Source organism: Aotus nancymaae, unplaced genomic scaffold (assembly GCF_030222135.1).
Source record: "Aotus nancymaae isolate 86718 unplaced genomic scaffold, 86718_ANA_hifiasm-v0.15.2.pri h1tg000008l, whole genome shotgun sequence".
Lineage (NCBI taxonomy): Eukaryota > Metazoa > Chordata > Mammalia > Primates > Aotidae > Aotus > Aotus nancymaae.
Window position 1 is genome coordinate 53,645,654 of NW_026988419.1, and position 27,651 is coordinate 53,673,304.

Below are 27,651 nucleotides of genomic sequence, written 5' to 3' on the forward strand. Positions count from 1 at the left end.
AAATGTCTACATATGCACACACTCCCATGCACACACAGACACGCATGAATCAGGAGACTTTCTTCTCACTTATGTCTTTTAATCCACTAGGCAGTGACATCAGGGCTCTGGAAGTTTGAATAAACTTCAGGCTCTCAAATTTGTTGAAGTCAGTATGATGTCAATGCATAGAAAAACCTGTAATTCAGTAGTACAGTTTTTTGGTTGCTTTCATTTGTTTTTTGCTTCCCTCTTCTTCCTCAAACCTGTATAGCAGTCATTTGCTTGAGTGGATATAGCTTTTTCAGGACACAGAGGAAGGAGTGACATTGACCAGTTCGTTGCAGCCAGCTCCAGCCTGCTGAGATTCTATTTAAGGGTCATTGACTCATGGTGAGTCAATGGTGCCAGGGGCCAGGGAGCAGGCACTTTGCTTTGGAGCTACAAAGTATTATCACTGAAGTCAAGTGGCTGGTTTCACATTTATTCAAACTGAGTGGCTTTTATGGCAAAACAACTCTTTGAGAAAAAATAAATAACAGATTAAAGTGATCCTCTGCATCCATGTACTTCCACATGCTTAATTCTATCTCCTCCCCCTCAACTGTAACCAATCAACAATGCCTAGATAGTCACTAAATCACAACCACCACCTGCTTCTAGCTAAGCTTTCCATTGAAAGGCTTACTTGTTCTAGGAGAAAATGACTCACAGATTGGGATAATGACAGTTCTGATTCTTGACTGGGAACTGATAGCAGAACACAAGGGTACCCATAATTCTAGATTTATCTCCATTTAGAGCAAAATGTTTCTGAGCCCATTCAGCCATAAGTCCATTGCTAAAGAAACTGGTGGAAAAGGAGGTGGTAAACTTTCTTCACTTTCTGTTTATGCCCAGTTTACATCATCCAGGCCCAACAAGTATCAATTATTATCCAACAACATTAAAGCACAGATAGAAGTATAAATGACTCAACTTTAATCGTGGTCTGGCTCTGAAGTGGCCCTTCCTGCAGGCCACACTTTTACAGACCACAGGCAGGTGGAGGATGGAGCATGGCTGGAAGGAAAACCAGAGGGGAAGAAAGCAGGAGTGGCCACTTTGATCCCCTTCAACAGGAGGGAAGCAGAAACTGACATCTGATAATGATGTTCATTTCAGCAGTGTGCTACAAGACTGTAGAGTTTCTGCTCATAATTTGTTTCCAGGGAGTTACTTTTGGCTAGAGAGGCGTCAACTCTTCAGGGTTAAACCGGTAGTGTAACTTACGCTCTACATGATAGAATGGCCACTTCCAGTTCCTGTACTGCTGCTTACACGTCCATCAAGTCCTGTTAAGGAAAACAATCAGAACACATTGGTCTCCCCAAGGCTACAAAATGTGGATTCATGGTTATGGAAACCATTCCTTTACAGTCTTTCCTTAAAGTTATCTTCTTTCTTCCTCTTTCTCTCTTCTTTCCTTCCCCCTCCTTCCTTTCCTCCTGCTTTCCCTCCTTCTCTTCCTCCTCCTGTACTTCTATCTGTAAACCTTTTCTTGCCAAAATCCTCCCTCTTTGCAGTGATGGTTGGACTCTACATTTGCTAAAGCACAAGAGCAGGCTGAGGGGTTTTCCCAGCCCACTCTGGCTTTGTTTCTATCTCCCTGAAGAGCTGTGACATTTATGAAGCTGGGTCTCCCTGTTCAGGCCCTTCCAGCAGGATTTCTATTTACAGGAACTGCCTCATGAGGAGACTGTGCTTGGAGCCAGCTGGCCGGGATGACAGATGTTCCTTCCTGTCAATAGTAGGGACGCCCCAGGATTGTCTGTACCGTGTCAGGAATGAGCAACCAGATACATGCAAGTTTGATTTAGGAATCAGATATCACTTTAGCATGCTCCTACATTTTAAGAGAGATATTCTTCCCATTTGCTTCCACTACAGATCCAGCTAATCTATCATGTAACTTACAATTTCATGTTTAAATGACCTTTGAGAACCTTGGGTCTTTGTCACTTCTCCTATTTTTGTGGAGATATAATGAGTGCTCATACCCTGGACTTTCCCATCACAGGCCTAACGGAAAATAATCAGAAGGAATATTTTCAGTGCCCCTTAGGAAAATAAAAATACGTGAGTTCTAGTTTATATTGTCAATAGCAGAGCCCAAACAGATGGCCAGTTTCCCCAGTGATAATAATATTTGCTATCTAGACATTATTATTATTGTTATCACTATTAGTGTTTGGGTATAGGTGCTTAAAACATATGTAAAATTAAATATGATATGTTACACTAATTTTTTCTGCATAAACAGTTAAAATTAGATAACATTAGAGAGGACTAAACAAAGCACAGCATTTGATTTTTAGAGTTGATTTTTAAACACGGTTTCACTTCCAATGTGCTTAAAGTGCTGTTAGAAAGTTCGCTGACTCTGATTTGTGATCGATTTTGGAGAAAGTCTAGTTCAACATGTTCATTTTTCAGATGAGAAAACTGAGCAGTATATGACTTTTATGTTAGGAATATGCTAGAGGACAACAGAGTTTCAGCTCAGGGTGTTCTAGGGAGTCCACTTCAGGCCACAGACTATTTGTTGGGCACCAATATGCTTATTCGTTAAACTCACAATTCACCACATAATATTTCAGTGCCATTCAACCACTGCATGGTCTGATGTTAAATGTCTTCTTTCTATGATTTCCTCTCCTATTCCTGTTTTCTGCTATATCTAAGACGTTTGTATGATCTAATATAATAGCACAGTTCATTTGGTTATTTCCACAAAAATTTTTTTCTTGACTGTGCTGACTTACTTACATGGTCTTAACTGAACTGAAAGCCCTTAGAAAAGAACTCAAAACCTCAAGGCAAAATAAGGTGTTCTAAGTGTAATTTTAAAAAATGTAATGTGATGCACCTGAACGGCAATGAATGATAGTTTGTGCTCTATCTTTGTGTAAAAATCATTTTTTCCTAATTTCATATGAAGACATAGGAAATTGTAAGACCTCATTTTTTTCATGTCTACCTACTAGAAAAATAATCTTCAGACCGCCAGACTTTGTGTTTTTTCCTACCCAGTTCACACAAAGATACATCTGTATGCATGAATGTTAAATATAGTTCATATTTTTTCTTGCCTGACTATATAAATAAGTTGTTCATACACAAAGCTCAATAGACATATTCTCTGCCATATTGCATGACACAGAAACATCATTCTTTACATATCTACATTTAGAAATGTAATAGTTAATATCAGGCATGTTTTCTTCTTTCAACCTGCCCAAAAACATTACCTTTACATTTACATTTACATGATCTTAATGGAAATTTGTAACTAGAGGCTTATATTACAGATCACAAACAATTACTTTGCTGAAAGGAATAGTAATGACATTTCTCAAAATAAGTTTTCCACATAGAGCCTCTAGATAATTATTTTACCTGACCCTGAAATTTTCCAGTGTAGCAACATCTTGCCCATCAGGAATTATGCAGAAAAGGACTTAGTCTATATGTTCGATGTATCAGTCACAAGTTCTAGTGGCACAAATTCTTTTTTCAATTTGAATAAATCAGTCATATGAGTTCCATGGATACAAGTTGATTAGTAGCAATAAATTAGAATAGAGAAATAGTGCTGCTATAGACACATACACAATAAAATGAAAACCGCCTGACATTGTATAGCTCTTTACCACTGAAAAAATGACCATGGACTGAGAATGAGTTTGCATAGACAGCAAACCACCCAATGGGGTAGTACAGGCAATAATTATTTTCCAGATTTATAACCTGAATTCATCTTTTTCTTTAAAAAGGACTCCATTATATTCATTCAATGAATGTGTTCATGTGACTGCTGTGTACCAAGCCATAAGAATACAAATAACAGTGGCTTATACCTGTAATCCTCACATTTTGGGATGCCAAAGTAGGAGGATCATTGGAGCCCAGGAGTTCAAGTACAGCCTGGGCAAGATGTGAAACCCTGCCTCTACAAAAAATTTTTTTTAAATTTTACTTTAAGTTCTGGGATACATGTGCAGATCATGCAGGATTATTACATAGGTATACACATACATGGTGGTTTGCTGCCTCCATCACCACGTCACCTACATTACGTATTTCTCCTAATGTTACCCCTCCTCAATCCCCCCACCCCCGCTATCCCTCCCCTAGCCCCCCCCCACCCCTCAACAGGCCTCAATATCTGATGTTCTCCTCCTTGTGTCCTTGTATTCTCATTGTTCAACACCCACTTGTGAGTGAGAACATGCAGTGTTTGGTTTTCTGTTCTTGTGTCAGTTTGCTGAGAATGATGGTTTCCAGTTTCATCCATGTCCCTACAAAGGACATGAACTTATCCTTTTTTATGGCTGCATAGGATTCCATGGTGTATATGTGCCACATTTTCTTTATCCAGTCAATAGCTGATAGGCATTTGGGTTGTTTCCAAGTCTTTGCTATTGTAAACAATGCCTCAATGATCATATGTGTGCATGTGTCTTTATAACAGAATGATTTATAACCTTTTGGGTATATACCCAGTAGTGGGATGCTGGGTCAAATGGTGTTTCTATTTCTAGATCCTTGAGGAATCGCCACACTGTCTTCCACAATGGTTGAACTAATTTACACTCCCACCAACAGTGTAAAAGCATTCCTATTTCTCCACATCCTCTCCAGCATCTGTTGTCTCCAGATTTTTTAATGATAGCCATTCTAACTGGCATGAGATGGTATCTCAATGTGGTTTTGATTTGCATTTCTCTAATGACCAGTGATGATGAGCATTTTTTCATATGTTTGTTGACCACATAAATGTCTTCTTTTGAAAAGTATCTGTTCATATCCTTCACCCACTTTTTGATAGGGTTGTTTGCTTTTTTCTTGTAAATCTGTTTTAGTTCATTGTAGATTCTGGATATTAGCCCTTTGTCAGATGGGTAGCTTGCAAAAACTTTTTCCCATTCTGTTGGTTGCTGATTCACTCTAATGATTGTTTCTTTTGCTGTACAGAAGCTCTGGAGTTTAATTAGATCCCATTTGTCTATTTTGGCTTTTGTTGCCAATGCTTTTGGTGTTTTAGTCATGGAGTCCTTGCCTATGCCTATGTCCTGAATGGTTTTGCCTAGGTTTTCTTCTAGGGTTTTTATGGTGTTAAGTCTTATGTTTAACTCTGTAATCCATCTGGAGTTAATTTTTGTATAAGGTGTAAGGAAGGGGTCCAGTTTCAGCTTTCTTCACATGGCTAGCCAGTTTTCCCCATACCATTTATTAAACAGGGATTCCTTTCCCCATTGCTTGTTTTTGTCAGGTTTGTCAAAGATCAAATGGTTGTAGATGTGTGGCATTACCTCTGAGGCTTCTGTTCTGTTCCATTGGTCTATATCTCTATTTTGGTACCAGTACCATGCTGTTTTGATTACTGTAGCCTTGTAGTATAGTTTGAAGTCAGGTAGCATGAAGCCTCCAACTTTGTTCTTTTTGCTTAGGATTGTCTTGGCTATGTGGGCTCTTTCTTTGGTTCCATGTGAAGTTTAAGGTATTTTTTTCCAGTTCTGTGAAGAAGGTAAATGGTAGCTTGACGGGGGATAGCATTGAATCTATAAATTATTTTAGACAGTATGGCCATTTTCACAATATTGACTCTTCCTAACCATGAGCATGGAATGTTTTTCCACTGTTTGTGCCCTCTCTTATTTCCTTGAGCAGTGGTTTGTAGTTCTCCTCGAAGAGGTCCTTCATGTCCCTTGTTAGTTGTATTCCTAGGTATTTTATTCTCTTTGTAGGAATTGTGAATGGAATTTCACTCATTATTTGGCTCTCTGTTTGTCTGTTATTGGTGTATAGGAATGCTTATGATTTTTGCATGTTGATTTAGTATCCTGAGACTTTGCTGAGGCTTTCCTGAGACAGAGTCTCACTCTGTCTCTCAGGCTGGAGTGCAATGGCACGATCTTGGCTCACTGCAACCTCCACCTCTCAGGTTCAAGCAAGACTCCTGTCTCAGCCTCCCGAGTAGCTGGGATTATAGGCATGTGACACCATGCCCCACTAATTTTTGTATTTTTAGTAGAGATGGGGTTTCACCATGTTGGCCAGCCTGGCCTCGAACTCCTGACCTCAGATGATCCACCCACGTCAGCTCCCAAAGTGCTGGGATTACAGGCATGAGCTGCCAGCCTGGCCCTGCAAAATATTTTTAAAAATTAGCCGAGTGTTGTGGTGTGCACCTATAGTCCAACTACTTGAGATGCTGAGGCAGGGGCATCTCATGTGCTCATGAGTTTGAGGCTGCAGTGAGCTGTGATCATGCCACTGCACTCTAGCCTGGACAAGAGAGTGAGATTCTGTCTATTAAAAAGAAAAAAGAAGAATACAAACATCCTCAGGAAACTTAGAGTCTAGAGAGCATTAAAACCCATGGGGCTTCACAGTTACAGCCATTTCTCTGGTGGGCCCCATCCTGGGTCCATCTGGATGATATGTGTAAGAGGACAGGAAAGATTATAATTTGCTCCAAAAGCATCCATTCCATAAGGTCAAAATCTTAACATTTTGGTGTTTAACATCTGCATAGAGACTCTGTGGAATCTTCCTAAAGAATAAAGAGAGCTGAAGTTTAAAATTATGGTTATCTTGTCCAGAAAACAAAACTTAACAAACACATTATGAAGCCACAAAACATGCAAAATGGATAAAATATTTATTACTGACACCTGCTGCTACCTACAGTTTAGGACGGAGCAATTGTCATGTCTTCCCAATTTGCCCCACTTTCAGCCGCTAGCAGCTGGCCTCAAGCCCCGGAAGACAGGGGCATGGTTGCCAAAAGGAAGGAGGTCAAAAAGTCTTGTCCTGAAATCTCTCTAGCACTAAGTCTGAATATTCTACCATTGATAATTGTAGCAAGTAATTTGGGTTAAATTTTGAGTCTTTGGGTATCTTGATTTTAAATGAAGCATCCCTGGGAGGTGATAACATCACAGCTTTCTGTTACTGAACATGAGCATCAGAAAGCTTTTTTCTGGAGTGAATAAAATGACAGGTAAGAAACAACGTTCATGAAATAGACATTATGGAAATTGACCAGTCATTTTATATCTTTGCTTCTGGCCAAACATGTGCCATAGTTCTAAGGAAAGGCTTTCTTTTTAAATGCATTAAATACACTTCTGTTTTTAAAATGTCCCATGTCCCTCACACAAATTGGCCTTGACAGCAGCAAACTTACAAATAATATATTCTTGTGCCAAAGCTGGCTTAACCAGCTTCATCAAGACTAAGAATAGCAAGCCAGCCTCACTTGGCATCAGCCCCTTTCCCTTCTGCTTCTTTCCAAAGAAACTTTATTCATTCCTAACCCTGAGAGGGGGCTTAGGGCATGCTGGAAAATTTGGCAAAGATGCTCATTCTACTAATTTCAAAATATCTATAGTTTTTAAATCTTAATAACTTTTCTCTAATTATGGCTATATTAACTCAACCTGTTTATTCTATGGTAAATACAGAGGAGCTGAACACGTAGAAAGATGGGAAAATCAAATTATTCATTAAAAAAATATATTTTTCCTAATTTTCTGAAGACTTTGAGGGACTTTGATATGAATTATAACATCGTTTAAAGATTTCTAACAGGGTAAAGTTTTTCTCACCCCAAACTTGGGTTGTTTTTCTCCACATATGTGCTCGACTTGGGCAGTTGTCTCAGCCCCATCCTGCCATTCCCCATTGTTGACAAGTTGACTAAAGTTAGAAACAGCTGCGTGAACAATGATACCACAGCCCAGCAAATATGGCACTCAGTTCCTTTAAAAATATGGCCACAAGTTATGTGGGGATTAGATGGGAAGTTAAGTTTTCATATTGGAAAGCACAGGTAAGAAAATTAAGTATGGCAAGATTTTTCAGTCGCTGAAGGTAGTTTCATGCATACTGCCTGCTACTTGTATCTGCAGTAGTCCTGAATTTGAGATGAAAAAGGCACAGAGATTTAGATTAAAAATGAATTTCCGGTGAAACCAAAAGAGAAAAGTGCCAGCAACTTTGTCAAGAGAGCTCATGTGTCAGAAAGAAGCCGATCCCATTTCACATACCCATAGTGTCATGAACATTCTTTCACCTTATAAATCATCTTCAGTGGAAGTGCACACTTTCTGAAGCAAACAGAAATAAAATCACACTCATCATTTATCAGTCTTAAATTTCTTAATCCAAAGTAGATTTAAATCTCAGCTTTTCTCTATTTATTATATAGTTTTCAAATAGTCATTGAACTTTTCAATTTAAAGCAGATGTAATCCAATGGTTATCAGGTTAATGATAGAACCCCTCTTCCTTTCTCTAGACTAAGGTTTTCTGATATATGACACATTTCAGTAAAGAAAAATTTTTAAAAATAAACATGTATTTTATAATATAAACATCAAATTTATTTTAAAATAAACAAAATACTTAAAACAAACATGAAATTTTTAAAAATAAAAATATATTCTTCTACTTACATATAAGACTATATTCTATATAGTCTTATAAACTCTATACTCATTAAATAGTAACTTGTTATTGAGTTTTTTAAAAAACAATATTCTCTGGTTTCCTCAGATATAGCACTTATTACATTTATAGTTGCAAAAACTCCTGCCAAAATTTTATGTAAATTACTAAGATATAAAGTCCCTTTATATCTCAATCTTATAAAATTTTGACATTATCCTTTCCTGTTAAAAATCAAACATATGCATATTAAAACATTGAGTGCCCTCTGGAGAACACCTGGACACAGGGAGGGGAGCACTATACACGGGGGTCTGTTGGGGGGGACAGCGGGGGGGTGGGGAGTTGGGGAGGGATAGAATGGGGAGAAATGCCAGATATAGGTGAAGGGGAGGGAGGCAGCAAATCACACTGCCACGTATGCACCTATGCAACAACCTTGCATGTTTTTCACATGTACCCCAAAACCTAAAATGCAATAAAAAAAAAAAAAAACTGAGTGCCATAGAATATAAATATTTATTGGTTATTTCACAAATATATCAACTGAATATGATCTTTTAAATATTCCCCTGTGTTTCTAATAGAAAAATAATGTTCAAATTATGAAGCTTTTCACTTTTTCTGACTATTACTGATTTATTTATCAGTTAAAGTGGTTCATGTGGTCTCTGTGCTTGATTTAGTTTGTTACTTAAAAGTAATGTTCAACAACTTCATTTACCATATAAACTAACCAACACTGATTAAGTACATGTGTATCAGATGTAAACATTTTATCAGTATAACAATTTAGTTGTGCAATTCCACTAGGGCTTTAAAGTTGATGTCTCCAAGATATGTTAAAGATAAGATAAAGGCTTTATTTTCACAGTAGGCAGAATTTGAAATAAGCATTTTGAGAAAGCATGCATTTTGTGGGGCAAGTATGTTTTTTCTGCATTACAATTCTAAAATCTAGCATATGCATGGTCTTTATTCCCTCCAATTAATTTGTTTGCTGTCATTGAAAAGAATTTTAATGCTTTTCTGACTTCTCTTAGCTCAAATTTATCAGCCATGACTTTGTTCACTCTTGCTGTTAAATGCCTCCGTATAATCTGAGGTGTTTTTTTTTCTTCTGTACTTCGCTTTGTTGATAATACAAAGAGAGAGTTGCCTGTCAATATGCTTATCTTTGAGAAGAAGAGAAAGTGGTGCATTTAATGGAACTGGACTGCTTAGAAATTTGGTGCACTGGTAAAGCTGAACTGTTGTTAAGACTGTCAAAATCTATCTCCTATTATTAATGTATAGCTATATGCTTTATTTATACACAGGTTAGCATAGCCATCATTAGCAGCAACTCTCACTGTACCTTTTTTGCTTTTGGAGGATCTCCGAAGTTAATGGTCTATATCTAAGAAGTAAAACTCTTTTCAGAACTGCTCAAGAAAAATAATTTTTTAACTGGGCAGATATAGTTATTTTTCTACTAAATCTCATCATATTGGGTCTTCTCTTCCACCCCACCAATGCCCTAAGTGGTCTAAATGTCAATGCTTCATTGACCTCTTCAACATGGATAGCTCTTTGGAGCCTTAATAAATGTGTACATGATGGCTGTGAGAGAGTATTGGAAGATAGATCTGGGACAAATATTAGCATATGGAAAACAGAATAATTGGGAAAAAGATATCAAATAAACACAAATAAGAAAATTAGAGTTGTTTAAAGTTTATGTATCATATGTGAGAAATTTTCTTACTTGAGGGACAAAGGAATGTTCTATAGATGTAATCTTAATTAAAAATTACAAATCGAAAAGTATTAACAAACATTTTATAATTACTTATATTTGGAAGATATATTTAAATTCACTTTGTATGTCCACTTGGCAAATTTGTTTTCTGTTGAAAATCACTCAGACTGGGATTGGTGGCTCATACCTGTAATCCTAGCACTTTGAGAGGCCAAGGTGGGTGGATCATTTGAGGTTAGGAGTTTGAGACCATTCTGGCCAACATGGCAAAACCCTGTCTCTACTATAAATACAAAAATAGCCAGGCATGGTGGCACACCCTGTAGTCCCAGCTACTTAGGAGAGAAATGAGAATTACTTGAATCCGGGATGCGGAGGTTGTAGTGAGTCAAGATCACACCAATTCACTTCAGCCTGAATGACAGAGTAAGACCCCTGTCTCAAAAAGAAAAAAAGAAAGAAAAAGAAAGAAGGGAGGGAGGGAGGGAGGGAAGGAGGGAGGGAAAGAAAGAAAATTAGTCTAAATACATTTTTAAGATCAATATTTTGAAGTGTTCAGATGCTTTGATTTATTGCAAGTGACTTTGTTTCCTTATTTTAAGGAAATCACCTATTTTTTTTTATTGAACTACAGCTCAAAGAGTCATTCAAAGATATCAAAAAGAAATTCAATAATTTGAAGTTTAATTACACTAAGAAAAATGAAAAATCTCGGAATCTGAAGGCGCTTAAATATCAAATTCAACAAGTTGATATGTATGCTGAAAAAATGCAGGTAACAAGAAAGTATGGTTTGTATATGTGCACATGTGTATGTGTGTAATGCAGCTAACAAGAAAGTATGGTTTGTGTACATGCACATGTATATGTATGTACTACACAATTATTGCAAAATTGTTTTGCATTTCGAATCTAGATACCTAACTCTGGCTTTTTATAGCACTGGGACTTAAAGAGTATTTTTCCTCTTTTATAACAATTGTATTATTCATGTAAAAATATATAATAAATTGATTTATCTCTTGAGGCAGATCCAGAATGGTTTCTGCCAAGCCTACCCAGCCTGTCTGCTTCCATCCTTCTCCCCAACACACACACACACACCTGAGCATGGATGCATGCACACACCTTCTACACTCCTCCTTTTCTTGCACCCATCTATGCCATTACTTTGCTCCACTGCTCCTATAGCCTCTTAGTCCTACCTTGATTATCACATGTACTGGCTAGATTATTTGAATGCATTTTCCAGGAGACAGTGAGCTTATTGAGGACAAGTATTTGATTTAATTATCATTGTCTTTTAAAAAATAGCATATTACTATTCTCAAAATCTGGAATAGACCTGGTATATAGTAAATGTTCTATTTATTTGCTAAATGCTGAATCAGTAGAATATTTGGGAAAACCCCCATTCTTTCCACAATATATTTGTAATAATTATTATTTTAGTAGATTGGGGGAAGCTGCAAAAGTTTTTACCAGTTTTTCCCTCAGTATTTAATCACTAGCATTATAAATACAGATTGAATGTTATTTTAAAAACTTTTTGTTTTTCACACAGGCTTTGAAAAGGAAAATGGAAAAAGTTAGTAATAAAACCTCTGATTCTTTCTTAAATTATCCAAGTGATAAAGTTAATGTTCTTTTGGAGGCCATGAAGGATTTGCAGAAACATGTGGATGACTTTGACAAAGTTGTGACAGACTACAAGAAGAATTTGGACCTGACTGAGCATCTCCAGGAGGTGATAGAAGAGGTATCTTCTTTTTGCCGTGGTATCCATGTTGTAATGTTGTTTACAAAAATTATTTTACAACTTTAAAGCAATGTTGCATTAGCTGTTATTGTCATTAAATTCATGTATCATGCTCCTTTTCATTATTTTGTTTAAATTTGGATAATTCTCTAAAATAGAATTGGGAGATCAAAGGGGATGAATTATATAAGGCCTTTGATTGTATTGGTCAATTTCTCTTGAGAAAGAACTTTGCTGATTTACCGGCAATGTATGAGTGTTCCTGTTTATCCATAACCTCATCAACTGAAGATGTTTAATTATCATGAAATTATGTTCACTGCTGGATATCTGTTTAAAATGCTCAGAATGTCTTATTTATTTCACAGAACTTGAACATATTTATTTTAAAAAGTGATACTGTGATTTTTCAGCTACAAGAAGTTGTTATTGGTGTTTGTTGTTGATACTGTCAAGAGGATAAATACATAAAATATGTGAAATTTGACAAGTTAAGGTTATTGTTTGAACACTTAATATTGAAGAAATTCTACACTTGAAGTTCTTGAGTGTTCTTTGTTGCCCATTATTGTGAGATACAGAATGTCCTTGCCACTAATGCAGTTGAGCTTTTAGATTTAACACCAGATTAAGGAGAATCAAAATGATCAGTCTTCTACATATGATGTATAGGTTTGTTGTACCTTTGTGGCACTTATTTAAAACCAACTCCTAACTGAGTCATGTGTTTCTATTTCTTACCCTGCATAAGTGCTTCAGGCCTGGGTCAGACATTCCTTCCATCACAGTTATTTATTTTTAATGAGAAACTGTCTCATTCTCCACTGTGTTTGGAAAATACAACTATTTTCTATTAAGAAAAGGTGAAATGCTATTCTTTGGATGATATTTCCACATTCATAAACTGAATCTTATTCTACAAAGAGATTTTATTTATTAGAGTATTCATCAGACAATACTCTAGCAGTGTATTATAAATGATATCAGTTCATTATACTGGATTGTGAACGTGTTGGCTTTTTTCTTGCCATTTAGCATGTATTTGGATTCTTTTTAGTGCCAGATGCTTTTTATTCTGCCTGTTCTCGTAAGTCTGCAACATTCTTCTTGGAATCATATTTTAGGCAAACCTAAGAAGGCAGGAGAATCAAATATATTTTCATATTTTTACTTTCTTGTAGTTTTATTTATATGTATTTTCATATTTGTACTTATGTCTGCCACTAACATTTAAGTGCAAAAGTATACGATTATGTTTTAATATTTTCTTTATTATGCGTTAGTAAGTTCAAGCCAATGTGAACATAAAGTTGAGGGAATTAAAATTTGATACTTGTCAAAATTAAGAACTTTAGAGGATGGTGTGTCTTTCATCTGTGCTTTATCCTATTTAAATTTAGTGTCACTTTTGGTATGAAGATGCAAGTGCCACAGTTGTAAGAGTTGGAAGATATTCCACAGAGTGCAAGACAAAGGAAGCTGTGAAAATTCTCCACCAGCAGTTCAATAAGTTTATTGCACCCTCAGTGCCACAGCAAGAAGAAAGGATTCAGGAAGCCACTGACCTTGCTAAGCGTTTATATGGTGAGATCTCTTTTAGGATGTCCAGTGATTGGCCATTGAATGAATCTATACTGAGGCTAATCCAGTAGATAGCAAGAGCATGGCAAGTCCTCGGGGTCTTCAGTACACCAACCTATTCAGAGAAAAGGTTTAAGGTAATAGCCCACAGCCAGGGAAAGCAAACAGGGAGCAGAGGGAGGAATTTCTGACAGCAGATGAAGCCTGCAGATTTTTAACTACTTTGTGTAAGCTTTCCTTCTCTATTCTCTTTTCTCCTCCATTCCTGTTATTCATCTCTAGGGTAATAACACCAGAACAATACTCAGCTTATATAAACAAACAAACAAACAACAACAACAACAAAAAACATCTAATTTCCACTAGATTGATCCCTTGAAAAACACAGAAAACTTCAGTCATACTTTATATAGACATAAAGCTAAGACTGAAGTCTCCAGCCCTCTCATTTCTATGAGGTTTTTGGTTCACGAATTTGAGAAAGACCTGGAAAATTCTCCTTTACCTTCCTCTCACTTGTGGAATAAATGGGAGAACTCAGATTGCCATTTTACAAGTTCTGCTTTCTTCTCTTCCATGACTAGAAAAGATAATATCATGAAATCCTGAGAGGTCCTTCCTCCTAAAAGAGGCCACCACTTAAGAAGTCCTTCAAGGATGATAGGTCTTGAGGGCTCTGAGGAGTAAGTTCCATGAATTTCCTGGTAACAGTCCTATGAGACTAAGAGTAATGCCCAGTGACCAGGCAAACATAGCCCAGAAGGAAGACACAATAGTTGGTACAAAATGCTTAATTTGGCTGCCAATGGCTGCAGTCAGATATTTTCTCTTATAACATGAAACACTGTCTATGGAGAGCCATGAATTTTGTAGAGTCTATACGGCACTACTTAAATTACTGAGAATGAATTATTCATGATATTCCAGAAGAAAAGGGTAGAAACATAAAAATAATAAAATATAGATTGAAAAATCAATGAAAACTAAAGTGACATCTTCTTGCTGGAGTTGCTGTGTAAGTGCACTAAAAAATTTTGGAGACACTCTGCTCCCATAGTCTGGTGTATGTTTCCTCCATGATTGAACATTTTACATTATAGTATAAACACCTTTTTGTTTGTCTTCTCCACTGCCCATAAACTTGAGGAAAGTATATATATTTTTTAACTTTTTTTGTGCCTGGATCAATGCCTATTCAATCTCAGAGCATGATAAGTACTGACAAAGCCCCTAAAAAGTTAAATTCCCTTCCCGTCATACAAGATCCCGCATCTGGCTTTGTTTGTATTCCTGGCCCTTATCACCAACTGACATCTTATATAGCTATTTGTGTTGTCTGGCTTTCCTTACCAGAGTGTAAGCTGTATTAGAGGAGGGATTTTGCCTGTTAGTTCACTGTATGGCACATACCAACTGCCTCACAAATATTTGATGAATAAATGAATCACTGAATGAATAAATGAATGACATGAGTCTCCATCTGTTTGGTAGGGAAGCTATACATTTTTTAAAATTTGCATCAAGGAAGGTACTTTAAGATTATATCAACTCTTGCAAGCTACTCAAGCATTATTGAACTCAGAATTTTCATGCAGAAAAATTATCTCAAAAAAAATTTTGCATACCTGCGATCTACTAAAAGCCACAGCTGTTATAAAGACAATGAAGACCTGGTTCCTGCATTCAAGAGACCACAGTCTAGGCCTTGAAGTCATGGTATGGTAAATGGAGTAAGAAAGATATAAAATGTTCATATTTGTTTGCTAGGGCTGCCATAACAAAATGCCACCACCTGGGCGGCTTAAACAGAAACTTCTTTTCTCATACTTCTGAAGTCTGGAAGTCCAAGGTGAAGATGCCAGCAGGGTTGGTTTCCTCTCAGCCCGCTCTGCTTGACTTGCAGATGACTGACCTCTTGCAGCCTCTTCACGTAGTCATCCCTCTGCACACACATGCCTCTGGTGTCTCGCCCTCTTCTTGTAAGGGCACCAGTCATATTGGATTAGAGCCACATCCCAATGGCCTCATTTTAACTTAACCACCTCTTTAAAGATCTTATTTCCAAATACAGTTACATTCTAAGGTACAGGGAATTGGGACTTCAACACATGAATTTGGCAGGATGGAAGGGCATAGTTCAGCCCATAACGATGTGTAATACAACCTGGCTTAGGGTGTGGAGTCAGATAGTCCTGGATTGAAATCCTTGTTCTCCTATTTATTGTCTGAATCACTTAAAGAAGGCCCCCTATTTTTTTTTTTTTTTTTTTTTTTTGAGATGAAGTCTTGCCTTGTCACCCAGGCTGGAGTGCAGTGGCATGATCCCAGTTCACTGAAACCTCCAACTCCCGGGTTCAAGTGATTCTCCTGCCTCAGCATCCCGAGTAGCTGGGATTACAGGCATGCACCAACACGCCAAGTTAATTTTTGTATTTTTAGTAAAGATACGGTTTTACCATGTTGGTCAGGCTGGCCTTGAACTCCTGACCTCAAGTGATCCTCAGCCTTCCAAAGTACTGGGATTACAGGCGTGAGCCACCCTGCCTGGGCAAGAAGTTCTTTTGAGCATCACACTCCTCATTTGTAAAATGTGGCTAGTAGTAGAATCTATCCAAGGATTACATTGAACAATGGTTATACAGTGTTTAGGCACAGGCAAATAATAAGCATACACTACATGATAGCTATTTTTATTACAATAGAAAGAAATCCAGTTGGAAAAGATTGAGAATATCTTCACAGAAATGTTGGCATTTCAGGTGAACCATAAAGAGTAGGTTAGATTTTGACAGCAGAAATAGAGTGGAGGAACAGTACTCCTGGTAGAGGAAGGAACACTTAGCTGCTGTGGGGATCTTCAGGGAAGAGCTGCTGGTTCCATTTGGCCAGAGATAAAATACAGGAGGGAATTAGAGTGGCATACATTTGGGAGAGGCAGATTGAAACCATGTTATGGAAGGGCCTTGAATGCCATCCTGAGGAACTTATTCTCTAAGCAGTGAGGAACCACTGAATTTTCTGAACAGGAAAAACTGAGGAAAATTGAGTTTTAAGACTATTCATATAGCAACATTATTTAGGTTACACGGAAGTGGCATGGTACAGCAAATGTAATCATTTTCCTAGAATATCTAACTTTTAGAAACATGCCTTTATTCATTTATTTATCTGTTCAGCAAATATTTATTAAGAACTTAATCAGCCCTCATGCTGGACATTAGGGAGACAAATTGATACCTGGACTTTCTTTCTTGCTAAAAATTTGACCTTTAAAACTAGTTTCATCCTTCTCCTCCCTAGGTTTGGAAGAAGGACAGAAATATATTGAGAAAATAGTGACAAAACACAAAGAAGTTCTTGAATCTGTGACTGAATTATGTGGGTCCCTCACAGAGCTTGAAGAAAAACTGAAGGTAATTTCTTCTTCCCCAAATACATATTTTCAAGCAAAATAAATAAAAATTGTTAATCAAATGTCTTCTGATGCAAAGATGTTTTAATAGAATTTCTCAAGGGACATAATGTGCACATTTGTTTCACAGCTTTCTAACATAATTATCTGGGTGTTTCTGATAATTAATTCTATTTCTTTCCCATCACTGCAGAGAAAAATATTGCTGGGAATGAGGGCTAAACACAATTAAGGTGTCTAGTTTACATTTTCATGGATCATATCCTAAAAAATGTGTGCCATTAAGACTCTGCCAGTAAACTTTGTATTAAGTAGCCTATGGTTTTGTTTCATAATTAAGTAGCCTGTGGTTTTGTTTCATAATTAAGTAGCCTGTGGTTTTGTTCAAAAATAATAGGTGTCAGGATTTTTTTCCCCTCTCCAAACTGTGGCACCAGAGAAAATAAAAATATTCCTCAGGTGTTATATTCATTGAATACTTTGCCTCATAAAAATAGTAAACTAATCATGATCACTTTTCATAGAATACAAATTTGATGGTAACAAATACAGAGAAAATGTTTATGTCTAGGCAAAGCCAGTTAAAGTGAAACACATGTTTCTTTGTTAATGTCATGTCAAGAACTGGTTTGATTATTGCTGTTTTTGTAGCTTGCTGAACTGGTTTTTGAGGATGGAGAGAATAGCAAGGTCATTAAGAGCAAAGGCTGTAGAGCAAAGCACAGTTTCCTTGAAATAACAACTCCCTAAATGATTGGCTTTGTGACTTTGGGTAAATTATTTAATCTCCCTGAGTCTCTGTTTCCTGATCTTCAAAGTGGATCCCAGGGTAGCCCTGAGGATTGACTATGAAGATACTAAAGATTACTGTCGTGATAATTCTTATTGAGGCCTAATGGTGATCTTGCAGTTCAGAGCAGAATTATGTTTATTTCTACCAGCCACTTTTTTTTCTGACTTTTTTTCATGTCATAAATTTATGTGCCTCTTCCATTCAAATAGTTTGTGAGGCTTTTAATTCAGTGGGTGCCCAACCAAATTATCTTTATCCTTTGGTTAAGAATCTAGATTTTTTTTAACCTTTTTACCTTTTTAAGTAACACTACAATGAACATCTTTGTGCATAGCTTTTTCTTTCTTTTGTATTATTACCAACACATAAATTCTCCAATCAGGTTTGAGAAAACTGAAATTTTTAATGTATGAAATTATTAATACTTGTAACATATAAGTTATTTGCTTCCCATCAATGCTTCACAATGATAATAAACCATAAATCTCATGTTATCTTTTTCAACATGTTACCCTTTCCTCCCCACCTCCACCCTCCCTCCACCCCGACCCCCTGAGGAGCTGCTGCACTTCTGACTTCCATTACACAGGCTAAAACTCACCGCTTCCTCCCACTCTTTGCTCTTCCTTGTCTTCAACACTCCTGTCATTTGTGTTGCACATCTTCAAGTGAGAGTCAGCTTCATAAAATCTACCTTCTCTAACCTGTATCCCTTTCCAGCTTTTACCTTCATGGATATTCTTCCTGAAAGCTGTTTCCACAGCCTCTCCAACTTCCTCATTCCCCATTCCTTCCACACTCACGGTAGTCAGGATGGCATTCTCTCCTTCTCACACTCAATCTGTCACTTGGATTCTCTTTTGCACTAGTCAGGAGTCCCCTAGTTATACACCCAGCTAGATTACCCTTGCTAAATAGTTCTGCTAGTGTCATTTTCACATTCACAAAACTCCACTGCAAATGTTTCCTCACCAAGTCAAGTTCCAATTCAGGGCCTTTCCGTGTTCTGAAGCTGGTCACCTTTCTACAACATTGTGCTTCTACGTTCACGTAGGGTTCGTATCCCACTGATCTACTATGCTCCCTGGGGTTTCCCACTTCTAAATCTTTACTTCAAGGACATGACCTTCTGTCTCTGTTTTTCGAAACCTTACCATCTCTCAGAGCCAAACCCAAATGCTGCCTCCTCCATAAATCCTTCCTTAGTTGTATCACTCCCTCCCTGATCTCCCATGGCACTGTGTACCTTCCTCCCTGTCTTAGTCCATTTCGGCTGCTATGCCAAATGCCATTGACAAGATGCCTTATAAATAGCAGATGTTTGTTTCTCATAGTTCTGGAGGATGGAAGTTGAAGAACAAGATGCTGGCAGATTTGGTGTCTAGTGAGGACTTCCTGGTACTCACTCTAACCTTATGTGGTGGAAGAATGAGGGGTATCTCTCAGGCCTCTTGTCTAAGGGCACTAATTCTATTCATGAGGGATTCCCCCTCATGACCTAATCACTTCCCAAAGGTGTCATCTCCTAATACCATCACATTAAAGTGTGGATTTTAACATATAAATTTTAGGGGAACGTAAACATTCAGGCTATAGCACTAATGTAATCATCACATATAACTGTTACATGTAATTACATCACATAAAACTACTATTGCCATCCCAACCCCTCCTACTTGGTTATACTTAAGGAAACACTCTGGCTTTGCTAAGTTTAGTCTCCCACACAATATTTAACACTATGCTTTGTCTTTTATTGATTGATTGATTGATCTAGAGACAGGGTGTTGCTCTGTTGCCCAGGCTGGAGTGTGGCTCACTGCAGCCTCAACTTCCCAGGCTCAAGCAATCCTCCAACCTCAGCCTCCCAAGTAGTTTGGACCACAGGCATGTGCTATCACACTTGGCTAATGTTTTGATATTTTTGTAAAGTTGAGGTCTCACTATGTTGCCTAAGCTGGTCTCTAACTCCTGGGCTCAAGTGATCTTCCCGCTTTGGCCTCTCGAAATGCTGGAGTTAGCCACCATGCCTGACCTGATTTGCCTTTTAAAGCAGGTTCTCTCAAAAGAGTTTGGCATTTGTAGTAAACACCTATAGATTGGTACAGACGAGAACAATCATTCAGTGCTTGAAGATGTTTAATTCAGGTGGATGTAGAAATGAGAAAGGGTATCTCTGGCAAGAGAAATATGTATCAGTATTACCTTTATGAGTTACAGATGCAACAAACACTTGCCAAAGAATACTTACCAACACTTTACAGGTGTTTGTATGAAAAGAGCAAATGTCTATTTTTTTATGTTATTAAATATAAAGGTTGATGCTATGCCTCTCTCTTCAGGAGTTATAGAAAGTGGGCTCAGCAATTCCTATCAAGGCTGAAATAGTGATAGAAATTCTTTCTAATATTTAGCAATTTGAGACTTACAAAAGACTTTCATATACATTATTTCCAGTGATTTCCAAATAATCTTGAGATGAAAAGAAGGCGAATGTTTTCTGTGTTAGGGGTGTAAGGAAAAGTCCAAAGAGGGTGAAAGTGCTTTACATGGGGCTCAATAGTCAATAGTGGTGGATCTCAAATTTGAATTTAGATCTAATTCAAAATCTAGCATTCTTTCCACACCAGCTGATATTTTGGAAGAAGATATCAACTGCATACCAAAGCAGAGTGACTCATAGAGCAATACAAACCAGTTCAGTTTAGAGTTGGGACTAAAAGCAGGATCCCCCCATTAGTGGGTCTCCCTGAATGCTCTGAGCCAGTGTTGCATATGCATTTTGATGAGCATACCTGTTTGTTTAAGACCCAGCTAAGGATTGTGTTGCAGGTGGAATAGAGACTGTACTATTGCAGTATAATCATCATTCTAAACTGGTATATTCTATCACTTGGGATACCAGTGGCTCTTTCCACCTTTACAAAGTCTTCTCGGCTCTCACACTGACTCCACAGCACTCTGCAAATCCCCACTACCTCCATGACTAAAACTGAGCCCCATGTAGTACAAGAAACAAAATATCTTCAACCACATGAAGCATCCTGTGCTCTCAATTGCTGTTTTTCTTCAGTATACTCAGTGATATTTTATTCATCTTTTCAAGAGTCTCCCCAGTATTTTGCTTGTGTAGATTCTCTGGATTTCCTACTTTCTTCTCCCCTAGAGACCTTTAATCATTTCTACCTCACTGCTGCTCCCCAGACTCTCCTAATGGTTTACACTGCCATGCATAATGATTCCTTTCTCTAGAGAATGCTCCTGCAGGAGCATCCTACTATAATGATTACTTTTTTCCTGCTGGGCCTTTCAACAACCAATTTTTACTGGCAATGAACTTTATCAAAGGAATGAGGCAGGAGGGAAACTGTGAGCTGGGAAGGATAATTTTATAAAATACATCATGGGAGTATACCAGTCTCTTGTGGAATACATTTGCTGAAAGATTGCAAGTGGTCTATGTTTTTTTCCAAGTAGTTAGTCTATGGCACTGTTCCTCCAAATTTCCTGGCTCAGGCTCTCACTAACTGTTGATTTGTACAGCAGGGAGAGGTTTTAAAGATGAATCTGAATTTGGAAGACTTCCATGATGATTACATTGACCTGCTAAAGGAACCAGCAAAAAATAAGCAGACAATATTCAATGAAGAAAAAAATAAGGTAAAGAAAACTACTTAACCTCAGCTATTCATTACTTTTGCTCTGAGGGTACAGTCGTTGCGCATTGCAAAATAAAAGTGAATTGCAACCTTCTTATCTATCCAAATAGAATTTCCCAATGTAAATGCAATGTGAGTTTCCTCCTCCCCTACTTCCCGTCTGCTCCTTACTTAGTGCTTCTTCTCTCTGCTATGCTGTTTCCTCTGAGCTTCTCACTCTCGAGTACTGAAACCATGACATTTCACAGTAGCACTGGGACAGCCATTTAAATGCCATGTCACCCCAAACCACTTCTATTTTTCCCATCTCTAGCTGCCTTTTCCATTGTCTTTTTATATCCAACCCAACTTCAAATTTTACTTCTCTCTTTTTATCATGTTTTTACGATTTTTGTTGTTTTCCACAACCCATTAGCAAACCTTAGTACATGAAATTAGATAGTATCTTGTTCCCATAGACTCTACCTCTAAGATGATATTTCCAGGAACATTTACCAAACCATAGAATCCAGCTGGAATATCAATACTGAAGTATTTAGAGAAATGTTTAAATTATTCTAAAACTTATGCACTTACTGATAAATTAAACCATGTAACAACTACAAATACTCACAAAAATGCAAATGTGTCATGATTTTGAAAGTATTATTTAAATCACAACATCGTTGGTTTGCGGCCTAAGTTGCTCACTATCATAGCTGCTGGACTGTAATTAGCTTTTGACTTTTTGCTTTGCCAAGATGCCTGTCCCTAATGTTTATCTCCCGAGGAACTGAAGGAACAATCAGAGTCAACATTATTCTCAACCATCCTCAAACTAATAAAATATACTTCTTGTGACATGAGAGTTAAAAGCAAATAAAAACCCTCTCCATTGGTAGCAGTTATTTCATGGAGAAAGATTTATCTTTCCTTGAAGTCAATATGGTTCTTTCAGCTTCTTTATAGGTCCTTTTCTCACAGGTTAAATCCATGTCAAGGCCTGTTGCAGTTGTACAACCACCAGGCAGCAGGTACTGCTAAGCAAGCTGTCTTCTCTGTGGTAGGGGCTTGAGCCACTTAAACCCAGACTCCTCTCTGAGGCAAAGGAAAGCTGCCAAACTTTGGTCATGTTGCTGGGTGTTACTCTTATGTTAAATGGTCTGTGGTTACTCCAATTGGTCTAAATCAGAGTTTCTCAACCACAGCACTATTGACATTTTGGCCAGAGAATTCTCTGTTGTAGGGAGCTCTCCTATGCATTGTAGGAATTTAGCAGTATTGCTGGCCTTACTCTCTAGATGTCAATAGCATCTATTATAATAAAATCACTTCAATTGAGAATGACTGGTAAATATAATAAAGAATAGCCTTAAATGCACCACATTTTCTTAAAAAGGTTTCTAAGAGTTACTAAATCCAACATCTTATCATTTATTTTATTTAGTTCAGCACAATTTCCTACATTGTGAACCAGACACATTTACTAAGAACTCAGAAACAAAAGTTATTGCTACCAAAGCAAAGAAAAAAAAATAATTTATACTTAGTAAAAGTAGTTTTTCTTGATTTTATTTTCTTATTAGAAGAAACGGATTCTTTTAAATTTAAAAAACAAAGCAAGATTTGCCTTCATGGAAAAATCACTTTTAATCTTACATAAACTAAAAGGATAAAGCATCAGTCATTTTGGGTGTAAGTGAAGGTCTACAATTACAGCTGTCAAGAGTTCTTATTAACATCATTTCATGTCCTGGTGCAATTGGTGTAGACAGCAAAATGAAAGGGTGGCAGAAATCTTCACTTTTAAGTACCTCGATCACATTTACCCTCTTATTGTCTCTATTATGTATATGTAGATCAGATGTAATGATTCTTCACAACCCCACATGGGCAGAGAGGAAGCACTGAGTGAAAAGCTTGTCCTGGTATTATCGCAGTCAATTCTGATACCCTTAAATGATGGTAGTCTTCCTGAGGAAATTATTCGAGTCCAGAAGAATAGTTCCACTGAATTACTACAAGAATATATTCAACACAGGAATTTTTTCCTGGAGATAGCAAAGTACTTCTCATTTTACTGACCCAAAAATGCAGCAGATGGAATTAGGCAGTTCACTAAATGCAACACACGTAGCACTGCTAACAGATTAGTGATGGTGTTTTATTCCCAATGTGAGCACCAAACTAAATCCATGGTACTATCTGAACACTCCTAAGGTTAAATGGAAGCACACAGTATTAACAGGCTCACCTAAAGCCATGGAGCTATTTGGTGGAAGATGATGGCCTCTAATGCCATTATTTAGAACTATAGAATTTTAGTGCTAGAAGGGATTTAACAGTCATCTGATCAAATCTCATTTTACAGTTGAGGAAACTGAGGCCAAAAGGGATTAAATATTTTTCCCTCCAAAACTTACAGAAAGTAGTGTAAGAACTGGCAGTCATTCCAATTCTCTAGAATTTTAGCCATATGCTTTTCCCACAACACCAAACGGGAGCTCCCAGGAACTGCTGCGTATACATAAGCTGTTTTGTAATATTGTTTTGTAATGATATTGTAGATGTCCATGACAAACTTTTCCCCTCTTCCTATTCATCTGTTCACAAGCAATAACATGAAAACACTTTTACACCAAAACAATTCAGTGGAGTGCTCTTATCAGACTAGGTGAGGGGAGCTGTGCAGGGACCCATCCCCAACACACACACACTAATCCTGATCACCCGACAGGTACAGGAAGATGTTCTTGAGACACTTGCCTTGAAAACAAATTGGGAAGAGACAAAGTGTTCTTCTTCACCTTTTCTTTTACCTCATCCACCTAAAGTGCCCCAAAGTACCATATTACCTGTTGTTGTTTAAAGCCCCTGCTAAGGGCCTTCTCTACAAATGCCTTTCACAGACCAACCCCTACGCTTAATACCTTCCTTTGTTTACTTCCTACTTACCTTCATTAAATCTTATTTACCCTGAAGTAAGCCTATCTGTTATGGAGATATTGTGGAATATGAAATCTTGTGGTGTTTCTTCAAATTTACCACATAAGTAGTTCTCTGCTCTATGTACTTTGAGGATTGGTTCTGCCCACTTAGTTGAATGGATGTAGGAATATCACTGTATTCTCCCTTCCAGTCACTTTTTCTGCCTACATGGCAATGATTGTAAATTCAAGTGACTGTGTCCACCAGTGGAAATGAGAGTTCAGAAGTCCTGACAGAGATAAGATATGAAACTATAGATTTAGTATTAATTAAAAGTTAATTGTTTACTAGATATGTAAGTGGGTGATATCTTTGAGGGGCTAAGTATATAGAGATGATTAGAGAACTTAAAGATAAGACCGCCAGTCATTCATGTACTTAGGAGGTGGGAAAAGAAAAAGGAATCGACAAAATGACAACGATCAGCCTCTTGACTTGATATAAGAAAAGCAGACTGAGAGTTGAGTTATGTTTTTGTGAAATAGATCAGAGCTTCCCAGCTATTTTGCCAGAACTCATTAGGCTGATACAAATATGCCCTGTCTGCACTGAAAACCATAGATTTATTTAACCCTTTCTGAATAAATAACACAAATTTTTTTTCTAATAAAAAATGTGGTTTTATGGTGGGGAAATATTAACAAATAATTAGTACGTGTCAATGTTTGGATACTATTTTCATAGTTGAAAACTAGACAGATCTAGAAAATATAGCTTAGTGAGTTTTAAAATGGTGCTGGCTGGGTGAGGTGGCTTACGCCTGTAATCTCAGCACTTTGGGAGGCCAAGGCAGGTGGATCACCTGACGTCAGGAGTTTAAGACCAGCCTGGCCAACATGGTGAAACTCCATCTCTGCTAAAAATACAAAAAATAGCTGGGCATGGTGGTGTGTTCCTAAAATCCCAGCTACTCAGGAGGCTGAGGCAGGAGAATTGTTTGAACTTGGGAGGCGCAGGTTGCCAAGATTGCACCATTGCACTCCAGCCTTGGTGACAAGAACAAAACTCCATTTCAAAAATAAAAATAAAAATAAAATAATGTTTCCATAATGACTTAAAAACTGAAATCTTATTTGCATTTTTAAAATTTTTAATTTTTTTTATGATACATAATAGATGTACATAGTTTTGGGGTACCTGTGATAATTTAATACATTCATTTTTTATTTAAGAATAAAAGCAGAAGTGCCGAGAGCTAAACAGATTTACTCAGAAAACCACTTGCATATATATTAAACTCACCTAATCTTGCTTCCTGAGATGATTACTTAATAAGTTATTCTAGGTCAGTGCCAGAGGCATCATTTGTTATGGTTTCAAGATGTCATTTGATAACCATACTCATGATGCTCTCTTAAGATAAGTGGAGAAATGTGTACTGAATGAGGGTTTGACCGAGTTATAATTGTACTCGAGTGTTAAGTGGTTCATCAGCATCAACTTTGGAGACAATCTGTCTTGCAGAGATATCTGACTTTGTTCTAAACACTGCTGTGTTCAACATTTTCATCAGTAGCATTGATGGATAGAGGAATTGGGAAATTTTAGTTGACTACAAATTCAGTATAAGTCAATGGTCCCATGTGATTTTTATTTAAAAAAATGAACTAATACAATCACCTTAATGAAAGCATATCATATAGGTCAAGAAGATAATGATTCCACTGATGACTTACCACCTGGAAAGTAAACAACTCTAGAAACAAACGTGTTTATTGAGGAGTTGAAACAGTTCCAGAAAAAGATTTGAGAAAACTTTCTCCCTCTTATTGATAGTAGAAATTATTGGGTAGTAGTATTTTCTGAGGAAAGTACTTTTTCTATTTTAGGAATTATTAGAAGTGAAAAAATGATAGCCTTGGATTCCTTTCCTGCGTTTGGCACCAGATGAAAGTAAGATACAGGAGTCAGGAACCAGTTAAAGCTGGATGGCTTGAACTTGTCTAGTGGGTTCCCCCAAACTTCAGGTCTGATTTAAATAGATTAAATGTGCTCCTAGTCCACTTGGGTGCACATCTAGACAACCACAGCCTTCACCTCCAGGGGCTTTTTGTGCCTTAGAGCCAAACTGAACCCCTGCATTTTACGAAAAGCAAATCCAAAAGAGAGGGCCTCATAGAGACAGATCTTAGCATGCTCAGTTCCTTCTTCCAAGCAGGGATCAAGGAGTTGGGAGACTGGTCTGGATTTCTATTCAAGTTTCTCTCATAAGCTTGTTGTAAATTTTTAGACAATTGTAAAACATTATTCTTCTGTGGAGAGTCATAGGTTACCTGAAGAAGTCATTTAGGAGTTGTCATTGTCTGTCCCTGAAAGGTCATCAAGTTAACAAATGTCCCTGCTCTCCTATGAAGGAACTTGTGGCCCAGTAGGAGTGGGACCTACCAGAAGTGACCAAGATGATGAAAGAGAGTTGAGGCAAAAGAAGACCTGAGCGTGTCTGACGCAAAGAAAGAGTCTTAGACAGGTTGTAGGACCAATTCTCCAGTCAAAGAGCTGTTAAAATTGGAGAGCAGCTGGACTTCTTCCGTAGCTCCAGGAGGCGAATTCAGATCCATTGGAGGAAATTGCAGGAAGGCAAATCTTTGCTACATATGGGAAATATTCTTAACACAAGTAAGGCATACATTCTCAAAGTACCTTTCAGAAAAACCGTTCAAACAGAGGCTGCCAGAATGTTGTAGAGGAGATTCTTAGACTGAATAAGTGGTTGATCAAAGTCCCTGTAAGGAGGAAAATAAGCATTCTACTTTCAAGAAGAGAGAGAAAGAGACTGAGCTAAGCTGTGACACAACAACAAAATGAGGGAGGGGCAATTAGTAAGTTTAGTATTTTTTTAAATGAGAAGAACTTCTAAGAACGTCTGAGTTTTAGACTCAATTTAAACTTTTCCTAAATGGCTCGCTTTCTCTAAGCTAGGTTAATGTTTCTCTGAGGAAAGGTCATCTCTGTGGCATAGTAGAAGCAACATTGTTTTACTTCTACTCTTCCTCCTGAAAACACATTTCTTTTGTTTGTTTTTTATTTTGAGACAGAGTTTTGCTCTTATCACTCAAGCTGGAGTGCTGTAATGGTGCAATCTTGGCTTACTGCAACCTCCACCTCCTGGGTTCAAGCAATTCTCCTGCCTCAGCCTCCCAAAGTAGCTGGGATTACAGGCAACTGCTGCCAGTAATTTTTAAAAAATTAGCCTACCCAGCTAATTTTTTTGTATTTTTAGTAGAGACAGGGTTTTACTATATTGGCCAGGCTAGTCTTGAACTC

At 37.5% G+C, this 27,651-nt stretch overlaps 1 protein-coding gene across 6 annotated transcripts in view; it reads left to right on the forward strand.

Moving 5' to 3' along the window:
- CCDC141 (coiled-coil domain containing 141) overlaps positions 1-27,651 on the forward strand; it is a 216,661-nt gene that overhangs the window by 173,370 nt on the left and 15,640 nt on the right. For all 6 annotated transcript variants that reach the window (XR_010341447.1, XM_064373291.1, XM_064373289.1 and 3 more), the window contains exons 19-23: positions 10,851-10,991; positions 11,781-11,975; positions 13,376-13,559; positions 16,857-16,969; positions 21,305-21,421. Coding sequence is in view for 5 of the 6 variants with exons in the window: in XM_064373291.1 (XP_064229361.1) it covers positions 10,851-10,991; positions 11,781-11,975; positions 13,376-13,559; positions 16,857-16,969; positions 21,305-21,421 (750 nt within the window). In the remaining variant the exon portion in view is untranslated. The remainder of the gene's footprint in view (positions 1-10,850; positions 10,992-11,780; positions 11,976-13,375; positions 13,560-16,856; positions 16,970-21,304; positions 21,422-27,651) is intronic.